At 46.3% G+C, this 12,646-nt stretch overlaps 1 protein-coding gene across 7 annotated transcripts; it reads left to right on the forward strand.

Annotated features, from left to right (window-relative positions):
- The first annotated feature begins 1,344 nt into the window (after positions 1 to 1,344).
- HINFP (histone H4 transcription factor) lies at positions 1,345 to 12,142 on the forward strand. 7 transcript variants are annotated; one of them, XM_083481075.1, is made up of 11 exons: positions 1,345 to 1,972; positions 2,083 to 2,445; positions 2,631 to 3,164; positions 3,965 to 4,191; positions 4,694 to 4,805; positions 5,351 to 5,503; positions 6,458 to 6,535; positions 6,627 to 6,747; positions 8,118 to 8,256; positions 9,527 to 9,651; positions 10,635 to 12,142. In XM_083481075.1, the coding sequence occupies exons 3-11, from the start codon at positions 2,999 to 3,001 to the stop codon at positions 11,107 to 11,109; spliced, it is 1,596 nt and encodes a 531-aa protein (XP_083337201.1). In that variant the 5' UTR covers positions 1,345 to 1,972; positions 2,083 to 2,445; positions 2,631 to 2,998; the 3' UTR covers positions 11,110 to 12,142. The 7 variants fall into 7 exon arrangements, with proteins under 7 accessions (XP_083337201.1, XP_083337202.1, XP_083337203.1 ...); XM_083481077.1 differs by having other exon boundaries at positions 1,358 to 1,412; positions 2,338 to 2,419; positions 2,989 to 3,164; XM_083481079.1 differs by having other exon boundaries at positions 1,358 to 1,412; positions 2,338 to 2,383; positions 2,989 to 3,164.
- The last annotated feature ends 504 nt before the right edge of the window (positions 12,143 to 12,646 follow it).

Raw genomic sequence — 12,646 nt, forward strand, 5'->3', positions numbered from 1 at the left:
ATCAGACTGCTGCATTCTGGTCCTATTGTTCTAGGACCAATCAGACTGCTGCATTCTGAATCCTATTGTTCTAGGACCAATCAAACTGCTGCATTCTGAATCCTATTGTTCTAGGACCAATCAGACTGCTGCATTCTGAATCCTATTGTTCTAGGACCAATCAGACTGCTGCATTCTGAATCCTATTGTTCTAGGACCAATCAGACTGCTGCATTTTGGATCCTATTCAACTCAGTACATAACAGTTGTTGAGTTTGCTTGTTTTTAAAGAAAACCACCAACATTGTTGAGCATATGGCAGCCCAACCAAAATATGGGGAGATCACCATGCTGGCATAGATTGCCATAGGCACACTCTATTCCTTTTGAACAGGAGCAGTATAATGTCTGGTACAGCTGGTGGAAACCATGGAATACAGAATTGTAGAAAGGGACCTTAGCGATCACCCAGTTCAGCGCATTGTCTTGCTAAGAAGCTAACTGTATTCATATAAAAAAATTCCTTCCAGTAGCACCTTAAAGACCAACTAAGTTAGTTCTTGGTATGAGCTTTCGTGTGCATGCACACTTCTTCAGATACCCTTCAGGATACCCTTTCGTGCATGCACACGAAAGCTCATACCAAGAACTAACTTAGTTGGTCTTTAAGGTGCTACTGGAAGGAATTTTTTTATTTTGACTATGGCAGACCAACACGGCTACCTATCTGTAACTGTATTCATATACAGGGCTCAAATTAGAGAGGCAGTCTGCCAGACCCTGCTAACTTTTATGATGGCTCCCTACAATTCCCAAGATCCCCTGGGAGAGGCTCCAAGGGCGTGTTTTACCAGAAATTTACATTGTGGGTGGGGGCATGAGATGGTCCTGGGCGTTTATAGTACAGTGCTTATTTAATACAAGGCAAGTTTAATCATTTTGGAAGCCCAAAACAAGAGGCTGTTTATTGATGAGCAGGCTAACACACAACTACATAGAAAAATAAAAGCACCCACAAGAACAAGCTGAAGGGTGGAGTCTTAGTTCCAATCCATAATAACTGGAGACAACGTCTAAGTCTATAAGTACTAGTTACTGCACGCGCGCAGCGTCTTTTTCTATCCTTTGATTTGTTTATGTTTTTCTCCATATAAATGCCCCCTTTTAAAAACCCACGAGGCTTTCAAAACAACCCGGAACCAAAACATTGGAGCCGCTTGTTCCCAGCCGGACTCCACAGCCCGATACCCACTTTATGTTTTGACAGCCCGGCTGGGGCCCGCCCTTCATGCGACGCCATTGGCTGCCTCAGCGGCTCCTGGCGCTCTCATTGGCCGAGAGGGTTCATCCGGGCCGTTCGTCGGCGCACAGGTGGCGGGGGTGGGAGGGGAAGGCGACCGCGCGCTGGAAGTTGGAAGGGCGGAAAACTGACGGTAACTATGGAAACGGGGCCTAGTGCCTGCCTCTAAGCCCTGGGTTCAAGGCCCGAAGGTCTTTTTCGTTCCCTGAGCTTTTGCTTCTTCGGCAGTTGGGCTCCTGAGTGGGGAGGGACTGGGAAGCCCCTTGCCTGGTCCTTCTTGGTCTTGCTCAGAGCCCTAGAAAATCGGGCAGGGTGGAGTAGCCTGGAAGAGGGGAGAATGGGACGTTCGTGGGGGGTGGCTTCCGAATTGAAGGAGGGGAGATAAGATTCATTATATCGAGGGATTGCCTTGACCTTCTTTGGGGGCAGCTTGATCTGAGGAAGGTAAGGGGCAGCGCCATGAAACATAACCAACTTCCACTTCTCTAGCCGAAAAACAAAATATATCTCTTATCTATCGCCCCAGCAACTGTCCTTTCGCTTTGGGAGAGGCTGCAGCTTCCCTGCCAGGAACTCTAAACGAAAGACTTAGGACTGTCAGGGCTTTATGTGTGGTCTAAAAAATAATAAGTCAAATGACTGGGGAAGCTGAAAGGTTGTGGTCCAATTTTTCAAGCTAGCCTCTGGCAATCTGCTTTCCTGCAGCTGTGGGGAACCTTTCCCTTCCAGATGTTGTTGAACTCCCATCATTCCTTGCTCACGCTGTTGGGAATTGTAGTTTAGCAACATCTGGAGGGCCAAAGGTTCCCCACACCTGAGCCATCCTTGCCCATTGGCAGTGTGGGTCAGATAACAAAATCTACCACTTTTACAGGGTGGTTCCAATGGTAACCAAGGTAGTGTATCTGAAGTACTTTGAATGCTTTCTGTATTATTTTATCACTTTTATTTCTACGGGCTGATTTATTTTTTTATGCGAAGCTAAACTACAAAACAGTGTATAGATACCTTAAATTAGAAAATAGTTAATTGCATTCTCGCTTACTATCCCATTTTAGACGAACCCCTTCTTTGCAGTGTAATCATATGCATATCTATGTGAAAGTGAGTACTGTTGAGTTCAGTGGAACTTACTCCCAGGTAACTGGGCATCAGATTGCAATAATGTAAAAAGCACTTGAACTGTAAATTGCCAAGTGTGGATTTCTGTTCTGTCTGGTGCTTAAACCTTACACAGTTAATTCAACTATCAGATTAAAAAATGGAAAATCTTAATTTTAAAAATGACTTTAGTTTAAGATTCTATATAGTAGTCACAGCCTCAAAACCGTTACTGCAAAACCTGTAAAAGTTCACATTTAGAAGTTCAAATATAATTTTAGTGTAATGAAGTGTGTGTGTGTGTTTCGCAGGCGAGGAAATATAAGAGAGCCAAGGTTCTTCTAATTGTGGGAGCTGGAAATTTTTCTAAAAACAAAAAGTCAAAAGCCTTCCAGTAAAATTCCACTAAATAATGTTAGGCTAAGGGAGGCATATAGGAGAAGATGATACTCCTATCTATCTGAGACACACACACACACTGTATATATATGCTTTTGTTGAGGTAATTTGTATTGTGGTAGAGAATGAGAGGAAGGCTGCCAGTCTCTATCTCAGAATCTAAGAGAGATTGTATTTCTCTAGAGAATCTCTTCTTTGTCTTTCTCTAGTGCTCTTAACATGCCTCCCGGGAAGGTGAGCCACAAGCAAGCCTTGGTCCTGCAGTGTGAGTGGGACATTTGCAGCTTTGTGGCCTCAAAGATGGAGGAGTTCTGTGAACATGTGTCAAAGCACTTGCAGCAGCATCTCGGTGACAAAGATGAGGATGATGAAGTGGATTCTCTCGGTAAGGGGTGCAGTATAAAATGAGACTGACCCTGAATTAGTCTTTAGTGTAAGTTATGGTGTTACTCTCTGAAAACTGCTACTTCTGTGGTCCCCCATGAGATAGATCTCTTTCCCCAGCCCTGCCATAACAATTGCATTGACTTGCTTGATTTTATTGAATGGGTGTGGGATCGTCAATGGTTTGATAAACTGAAGAGCAGTATCCAGGGTTAGTGGTGGACACTATTAGTGGGAAAATGATAGCTGTAAAGACTTAATGCTTGGGATATGCAAAAGTGTGGTCAAGATCACACTAGGGTTGTATGAAATGAATCTGCAAGCCCTTCTCTGCTGTGCCCTCAGTTCTCTGTGTGTAGAATTTAAGTAGCATGGAGCGGCAGATCAGGAGTGCAAGAACCAAGCAGATAACACACAGTATAGTTTCAATGTGACTAGTGAAAATGTGGGCATCCCAATAGGCTTAGAAAGTAGGGAACACAGCTTGATGAAATCTGGGAAACATAAACTTTCACATTTTTTTAAAAAAAGAAGTAGTGTTAGCAGCCCTACACATAAGTTAGGGTGGTATTTCCCAAAAGAGAAGGGAGGGGAAGACTCTAAAACTAGCACTTGCCACAGACCAGATACATTGTGAGCAAGACTCTTTGTTGTTTGCTTTATGAAAAAAAGCTTGTCATTCCCATACTTATGTAGGAGAATTGCCTTTGAAAGATCTTCTGGTTCCATGCATACTAGTTCCTTGGACCTGCAGGCCCTCATCTACCTGCAAGTATGAATTTCTGTATTCTTGCATTTCAGAAAAATACTCCTGCCTCTGGCAGGAGTGTGGATTCTGTTCTCCCGAGAGCCCTACAGAGCTGGCCCGCCATGTTTACTTCCATTGTTACCACACCAAGCTAAAGCAGTGGGGACTACACGCCTTACAGAGCCAGTCGGACCTAACCCCCTGTCAGTTGGACTTCCAGAGTCGCAACATTATCCCCGAGATCCAAGAGAACTTCCTCTGCCTCTGGGAGTACTGCGAGGTGAGAGACAGGATGGGTGTTGAAGTATTTCCAGGGGAAGCATCAGGGTGGTGGGGGTGGACTGTTCAGTGTATGAAGCTGGAGAACAGCCAGATTCAATGAGGAAGGCAATGGAGTTTGTTAATGAACTGTAACTAAACTGCACTTTTCTTTTTCTAAAACAAAACTATCAATTTGTACAAATTCTTCTCACTACTGGGTAAACACACCTAAAGTTCTAGAACAGGCGTCCTCAAACTCAGCCCTCCAGATGTTTTTGAGACTACAATTCTCATCATCCCTGACCACTGGTCCTGCTATCTAGGGATCATGGGAGTTGTAGGCCAAAAACATCTGGGGATTGAAATTGAGATTGACATGTATATAAGTCCTATTGGTTTTTAATTTTGATAAGCTGGCCTGCCACGTATTCTCTGGCTGGCTTACAAGATGTGACTATTTCTCTGCTGCCTGACTTGCAGCTCATTAGGAAATTATCTTCCTTTCCCTGTCTTCTCATCAGAGAGGGTTTGATAACCCTGAGTGGTTCTACAGGCATGTGGAAGATCACAGTTTCTGCACAGAGTACAAGGCAATTGGGAAGGAGAACCACATGTTCTTCTGTGGCTGGAAAGGTAGGAGTTCACCTTACATGAGAGTCTTTGGGGTTTGAGGTGAAGTGGATCTGCACAGTGGCATTCAGAGCATCTTGGCAACTCCAGGTTTTCCTGTTGCTTTGAGCCAGAACAAAATATCTAAAATACTGTGGGATTTAGAAAAGCTTTTTTCACAGTTCTGTTGAGTGTGTTTGTTATTTATTTGTTTATACTGCAATATGGTAAAATCTCAGGGCAGCGTGCAGTAATAAAACACACCATTGAAAAACAATACACATAATCATTAAGCTCTTGGCATAAATAAGTTCTCAAGAGACACCAGAAAGTCAAACGGGGGGTGGGGCGGGGGGTGCCTGTGGAATCTCTGCTGGAAGACTGTTCCTCAGCATGGGGTGGGCAACACTAAATGCCCAGCTTCTAAATGAGGTCAGTCAGGCCTCTGTAACACAGGAGACAACCCAGAGGGCACCTCTGGATGATTTCATAATGGATCATACTTAACTAGCATCCTTGGACCTGCTCAGAACAAATACGATTCTAATCATTTTTCCTCCCGGGTCTAGATTGTGACTGCGCCTTCAAAGGCCGTTGTAAGTTGCGTGAACACCTGCGCAGCCACACGCAGGAGAAGGTGGTGGCATGTCCCACCTGCGGCGGGATGTTCTCCAACAACACCAAGTTCTTTGACCACATCCGCCGGCAGACGGCTTTAGAACGTGAGTATCTGAGCAGCCAAGCAGGCAGAGGGGCTAGACACAGTTTCTTTCTGGCAAAAGTGACACTTGATGGTGGTATTTTAAGGAACTTTAAAGCTTCTTCTAGTCACCAGAACCAGAAAAAAAGATTGTCCACAATATATGAGTTTAAATAGTCTCATATATGGAATCATTTGGACAAAAAAAAAGACTTTTCATCACTCCACATAACAGGTCAGCTACATTTACACGTTATGTAAAACCATACTGGGAATGAAAGTGCATTAGTTGTCCCCCTTGTGAAAATGTCCTCTGACAGGCATCACAATGAGGTCTAAAAACAGTCCTTTTAAAGAAATAATTAAGCTGATGCTGGAAATCCTGAGATGTCTTTCCAGAAGCAACAGAAATTGTTAGACATGCCCACAGACAGGGCAGTTCCATGATGCCTGACTTGGATGGTTTATTTACAATATCCATATACCATTTTTGATAACTTGTCAATTCCTAGGTTCCACCGTCTTGATAAGAACTATTCTTCTTACTGTGTGAGATCCCTAAGTGGTTTACGTAAAGCACAATGAGATCATTTCTTTTTTAAAAAATCCATATCACAGCATTTATAAGCAAAGTTAAAACAAATTCCAGTGAAAAGGAAATCTGCTTCAGTAAAACAAAGCAGTGTGATGAATCTAGTGTGACGGGGAGACTGCATAAATAGATGGGTCTTCAAGAAGCATTTGAAGCTTGCTACTGTTTCCACATCATGAACTGCACATGGGAGGATGTTCCAGGGTGTGTGTGCAGGATACCCTCTGTGGGTTTTGCAGTAAGAAACTAGAAAGGCTTTGCACCCAGGTAGAAGGGGCCAGTTGCTGGCAACAGGTGCCAAGGGGGAGAAACACTCTCCACCTGAGTCTTGCCCCTCTCTGTTCCGTATCTGATTCATCTTCACCTGCTCCCTCCTCTTTACAGAGCAGCGATTCCAGTGCTCCCACTGCTCCAAGAGGTTCGCCACAGAGAGGTTGTTGCGTGATCATATGAGGAATCATGGTAGGTGGTGGCAGGAGCTTCTCTTTCTCTTCCCTCCTCCATCCCTCCTCCCCTCCCTGTGCTAACCTCTCCTCTTCTTCCTCTTCGGCAGTCAACCACTACAAGTGCCCTCTGTGTGACATGACCTGCCCTCTGCCCTCCTCCCTGCGCAACCACATCCGCTTCCGGCACAGCGAGGAGCGGCCCTTCAAGTGCAATTATTGTGACCACAGGTAAACTTGAGGCTGGTCTAGGGAGAGGGTGGGCAGTTCGAAAGCACCCTTAAGTGCAAGTAGATAAATAGGTACTGCTTTACAGCGGGAAGGTAAACGGCGTTTCCGTGTGCTGCGCTGGTGCTGGCTCGCCAGAGCAGCTTCGTCACGCTAGCCACGTGACCCGGAAGTGTCTCCGGACAGCGCTGGCCCCCGGCCTCTTAAGTGAGATGGGCGCACAACCCTAGAGTCGGACACGACTGGCCCGTATGGGCAGGGGTACCTTTACCTTTACCTTTACCTTTAGGGAGAGGGAAGCAAGGAGAGGGTGGGCACAGAATCGCAGAGCAAGGTAGAGAGGGAGGCTGGATGAGAGCCCTGAACATTAAGGAAGGAAGCAGCATTTTTTGCAACTGGCTCTTTTTCACTGTCTTAAGATTTTGGGAATTACGGAGGCCTGAATTGCGACAAAAAAGAGCTGTTGCGTAAGTGGGATGGAAACATACAGACAACTGTGTCCCATTGTTTGGCCTTAAATTGTATTATTGCTATTGTGGCCTAAAATTCCTAATCTACCCACCTTCCCAACACGGGGGTTGTTAACTTTATTAAAAGAAGCCACCATACTTAATTCAAATGATATTCAAATATCTGTGGATTCAAGGATTGATCTGTCAGGCCGCTATTGTCCCATCCTCTGGGGGAAATGTATTTATTTATTTTCATTTTTAAAATTTCTATGCCACCCTTCAGTATAAAACTCTCAGGGCTGCATGCATTAAAGGGGTAAAAACAAATATATGTCTGTCACTACAAGCATAAAGCTAGCAGGTCAGCAGCGGTCAAAACAAAAAATGCTCAGCAGGAAAAGCCTTCTGAAAACTAGCACATGTTAAATGTTGGAGTGCCTGGGTAAATAGAAGCTTCCTTGTTTGATGCTTGATTGACATCAGAATTGACACTGGATGAGCTTCCCTGGGGAGGGCATTCCATAAATGGGATACCATAACTGAGAAGACCCTCTTCCTGGTCACAATCTGCAGGTAGCAGGGTGAACAGAGGGCGGCTTCTGAGGATAATCATAGAATCTGGAGCAGGGGGTGGTTTGGTGGAAGGAAGTCCCTCTAGTAAAAGGTAAAGGTACCCCTAAAGTGGCAGGAAAATTCAGCCTTGGTGCATGCTTTTATTGAGTCACTGATTGACATTTTTCACTCTTGCAAAACCAAGCCATTCTTCCTGGGAACTCTCCTGCACTTGAAAATAGTAGAGCTGTTTTCACTAGCAGCATAGGTACAACATGTGCACCTTCTGGCTTGGAGCCTCTGCAGACTGTCAGCTGCGGTCCTAGTGTGCCAGAGGTTGAGATCCTTCCTTTTGCCTATTCCTTCCAGCTGTAAGAATCTCATTGATCTACGGAAGCACCTGGATACACACAGCAAAGAGCCGGCCTACCGCTGTGAGTTTGAGTCCTGCAACTTCAGCGCCCGGTCCCTCTGCTCCATCAAGCTGCACTACAAGAAGGTTCATGAGGTGAGATGGAGTCACAGAGCCTGGGGCTGTTTACTCTTCGATTTTCAAAAGAGCATCAAGGCCTAGGGGACAATAAAAATCTTTGCAGCGTTCATGAAGGATATGGTTGAGATTTGACAATGCCGTTGGCTAGACCTAAAGTGAAATTCAGTTTTCCAGCAAAAGGGCATATGGATATATGGCACCTTCATTATACACCTTTAGGCTCCAGGCAAGAACATTCCTCTTTAACTAGGCCTTTGGTCGATTGACATCCTATGCCCTTTTAAAATGTGTTGGGAGAGGGTTATTGGGCTGTTTTTGTTTTTGTTTTGAGGTTTTATATTCTGGTTTTATTCTGTGAAGCACCCTGAGACCTGCATGTAAAGGTATACAAATTTAATAAATAATAATAATAATAATATTGATAATAATATTTACACCAGCTAATCTTGTGTTATTATCTCCCTGAAACTACTGCAGCCATGGAGAGGGGTGAAGAATAACTGGGATTCTCCCCCTTCAGTACTGGAAATTCATCTCAGTCCCTTATTTAAAGATTTTACCAGCCCGACTTTTTGGGTAGAGGGGTAGCCAATGTGAAGCCCGCAGGATGTTGTTGAACTACAGCTCTCATCATTCCCATCCAGCATGGCCAGTGGTCAGGAATGATGGGAGTAATAGCCCAACAACATCTGGAGGGCACCACGCTGTCTACCCTAGTCTAGAAACTTGCTTTTTAAAACAACGATGAAAGCTGAAGTTTGCAGCATGCTGAATTTCTCATCCAGGACTTAAACCGTGTGCTCTTGAATGATGCGCTAGTAGAAGATACAGTGGTGCCTCGCAAGACGAAAAGAATCCGTTCTGTGATTCTCTTCGTCTAGCGGTTTTTTCGTCTTGCAAAGCAAGCCCATTGACGGATTAGCGCTATTAGCTTTTAAAAGCGGCTTTTAGCGGCTTATCTGCTGATCAGATCAGCTGATAAGCGGCTTAGCGGCTTAGAAAAAGGGGGGGAGGGAAAAAACCAGCAGGAACTCGCAAGACATTGTCGTCTTGCGAAGCAAGCCCATAGGAGATTCGTTTTGCAAAGCACCTCCAAAACGGAAAACTATTTCGTCTAGCGAGTTTTCCGTCTTGCGAGGCATTCGTCTTGCGGGGCACCACTGTATTTGTGCCTCGCCACTGCTGTGCTGACCAGAAAGCACGCTCTATGTAGATGGTGTATAGGAACTTTCCAGCAAACCAAAAGATGCATACCTTTGTTTTCTCTTTTTCCGCACCCGCTCAGGGTGACTCGGAGCCCCGCTACAAGTGCCACGTCTGTGACAAGTGCTTCACTCGTGGGAACAACCTTACTGTGCACCTCAGGAAAAAACACCAGTTCAAGTGGCCTTCGGGTCATCCTCGCTTCAGGTACGTAGGCTTAGGGGTGGGCTTTCATCCTTCCCTCCTCTTTTTTGTGGCCCTCATTTGCAGGCAATGAGAGCCTGAGTGATTTGGGGGGCGGGGTTTGCAAGATTTTGAGGGGGGAAATCAACTTGCTACTCCAGTGGGCTGTTGGCTGCCATCTTGTACCCAATGGCATTCTGGGGGAAAGTTAATCAGAGCTGCCAGCCTTCAAGGAGCTCTAGCCAGTCCCCTCTTAAATCATGTGCCCCCCCCCAAAAAAAGGCAAACAAAGCTGGGTGTGGGTGTTTATACCTTTATTTTGCTTCCAACCTCTCTCCCTCCCCCAACCTGCATGGTCTTGCTGGCCTTTTCCTTCAGTCTCCACAGAACAAGCAAGGAGACTAATTGGAGAGCAGGATTGCTCCTCTTCCATTCACATCCCTAAGGCTACACATGTTGCCGTCCAGTTGGAGCCAAGGCCACAACCAAAAATGGCTGTGGTTGCCACAGTACAGTGGCTTGTAATCTGCAAAAACAGGCTGAAGCAGTCTCTATAAAATCACCAGTTCTTGTGCTCTTTGCAAGAACCACTAGGTGGGGCAGTTGGCATTGCAAAACTCAACAATTAGCCTTTGCATTGCAAAAACATTCGTATTCTGCCTTTTACAGAACTTTGACTCATTTCCCGTTACTTTAATAGCCAGGTGGGATGGAATATTTTTCTCTGGGATTATTATGCCCTTAAAGCATTGTCTCACCTTGAGGTGAGATTTCCGTATAAAGAATTATCATGCGAATTTGCCCCATAGGTGGCATGACACCTTTCCAGCGTGTCCCTTGGATCTTTAGAAATTGGCCGTCTCTTATATCAGCCATCTCCACCCGGTCTGGTTGTGATTTCAGCCCTAGTAGATGCTGTGCACAAACAGCTTAGAATGCAGCGTTCCATAATGGCTTACACCTCGCTTATTCCTCCTCCCCACCAACCCACAACACTCCTCCCCCAGGTACAAGGAACACGAGGACGGCTACATGAGGCTGCAGCTGGTGCGTTATGAAAGTGTGGAACTGACAGAGCAGCTGCTGAAGGACCGGGAGAAGCAGGGTGAGGTCCTAGATGACACAGCCCAGTGTGTGGTCCTGGCGGGGGCTGAGGGCAGCCTGCAGGGCATCATACTGGAACCGTCAATGGAGGAAGATGCTGACGTGGACTTGCAAGCTGCCACGCCCCCCCAGGGGCCTGCTCAGCCAGAGGCTGATGCGTCGCCAGACCAAGAACCAAGTGCGCCATCCAGCCCCATCATCCGCGTTGTGAACAGGACCAACGAGCGTGGGGAGAGCGAGACTGTATACTACGTCATGGCCAATGCACCCTCTCAGAGCCGGGCAGCTGCGCCTAGTGGGTTTGCCACGGACCTGGAGGAGAACGTCATGGACAGGCTTCAGAAGACAGCTGAGGAACTGGGCATCCAGATTGTGTGAGGCTCCTGGATGGATTATCAGGTGCTTTCCACCAATCCCAGTAGGTGGCCTGGAGTCATGAATGCCCTGCTTTGGCTCCCTGTGCTCCTCAAATGCACATCATGAGAACCAGATGATGCTACAGGGAGAAGGGGACTGTTTGTTTCTCCCCACCCTTCAAGCATACTCCATAGGCTCCAGACCCAACAGATGCATCCTCTTTTCTTCTGCCATGGGGATCTGGTGGGTGGTCTGGCAAAAGGAAGAAGGAAGCCAGCTTCTGAGATGGTCAGGACAGAGGGCAGGGGCTGGTTCACCTGTCAGTTACTTAAGAAGGCGAGGACAGCTGCTGCCTCTGGTGTACCCTGTGCTGTGGATGACCATCCTGGGAATGCAAAATATCAGGGCTGAGTCAAAGCAGTGGGTTTTCCAAGACGCCAACTCATGCTCCTTGCCTTGACGGTTACCAGTGCCCCCGCCAGAAGTGTTTACTTTTCTTTTGGCTTCATCCTGGCCAGCCTTGTTCCTTACTGTGAGCCCCACATTCGGACTCTAGTTCTTTCATATGCCTCTTGCCTCTCACCTGTTGGTACCCCTGCCTTTTGAGATGCTTTCTGTTATCCCGTTTGCCCAGCATAGCCAGTAATACCTGATGCAGTCTCCATCCCTTCCAGACTGTTCTGCATTTGACTGTTCCAAGAGAGTTCCAGCACTGTTACCTGTTTGCTCTGGAGTTTGAGATTGTGAGAACCTGTTATTCCCAGCTGCCACTCCACAGTTAGTTGCTTACTGCCTTTTTTGTCATTGGCATGACCTCCGCTTGCATTATCTGGGAGTCACTTGGGTAATGTAGAAAGCTTCAGGTTTTCATGTTACCTGAGCAGTGCAGGAATCAGTGTGTTGCAGTGGCTCCCACAGCACAGAGAGGTAGAGCAGAACAAAACAGGGTGCTAATTCTTGCCCTGAGGTCCTTCCCCCACATTGGGGTTCCTGCTCCTGGCTTGCAAGGTTTGTGTTACAAAAAAATAATAATAATTAAAGAACAACAACACTACCAGGTCTTGTGGTAGACATGATGTTTGCTGTAATCTGTCCTGGAGGTGCATGTGATTGGGTCAAATTTGAGACAGGTGGCGGTTCAAGAGCCCAAATCCTTGAGTCGGTGGCCAGGGTTGGGTGGCTGCCACAACTGATGAACGGCATGGAGCTGCATGAAGACTTGGAGATGGGTTTTGTGGTCATGCTTGGCATCGTGATTATTAAAATGTAGCGCTGTATGATCATTCTGTTAATGCAAGCATTCCAGCTCATGTAATGGAACTTCCCCCTGCTCTTGTCTTCCAGTGCCCTCCCAACATCTGCTCTGGAGGGTTGGGGGAAACCCCAGAACAGATCTAGGGACTGTACAGGGGGAGGAAGGTTTGACTGTGCAAATATAAATCCTTGTGCTGGCGTAACAAGTTTGTTGGATACCGCCCATTAATACATATTTTTTCCTACTCTTCACCGTAAGGTCCCAGGGGCAGGCCACATCAATTTAAAATACAACATTAAAAAC

This window comes from Podarcis liolepis (assembly GCF_965112155.1).
Source record: "Podarcis liolepis genome assembly, chromosome: 16".
Classification (NCBI taxonomy): domain Eukaryota; kingdom Metazoa; phylum Chordata; class Lepidosauria; order Squamata; family Lacertidae; genus Podarcis; species Podarcis liolepis.

Bases quoted from the DNA above. Each gene is read 5' to 3' on its own strand.
- HINFP (XM_083481075.1), top strand. From the start codon at position 2,999: ATGCCTCCCGGGAAGGTGAGCCACAAGCAAGCCTTGGTCCTGCAGTGT. The intron at 4,806-5,350 runs GTAGGAGTTCAC...TCCCGGGTCTAG, and splicing joins GTTCTTCTGTGGCTGGAAAG to ATTGTGACTGCGCCTTCAAA. The intron at 6,748-8,117 runs GTAAACTTGAGG...TATTCCTTCCAG, and splicing joins TGCAATTATTGTGACCACAG to CTGTAAGAATCTCATTGATC.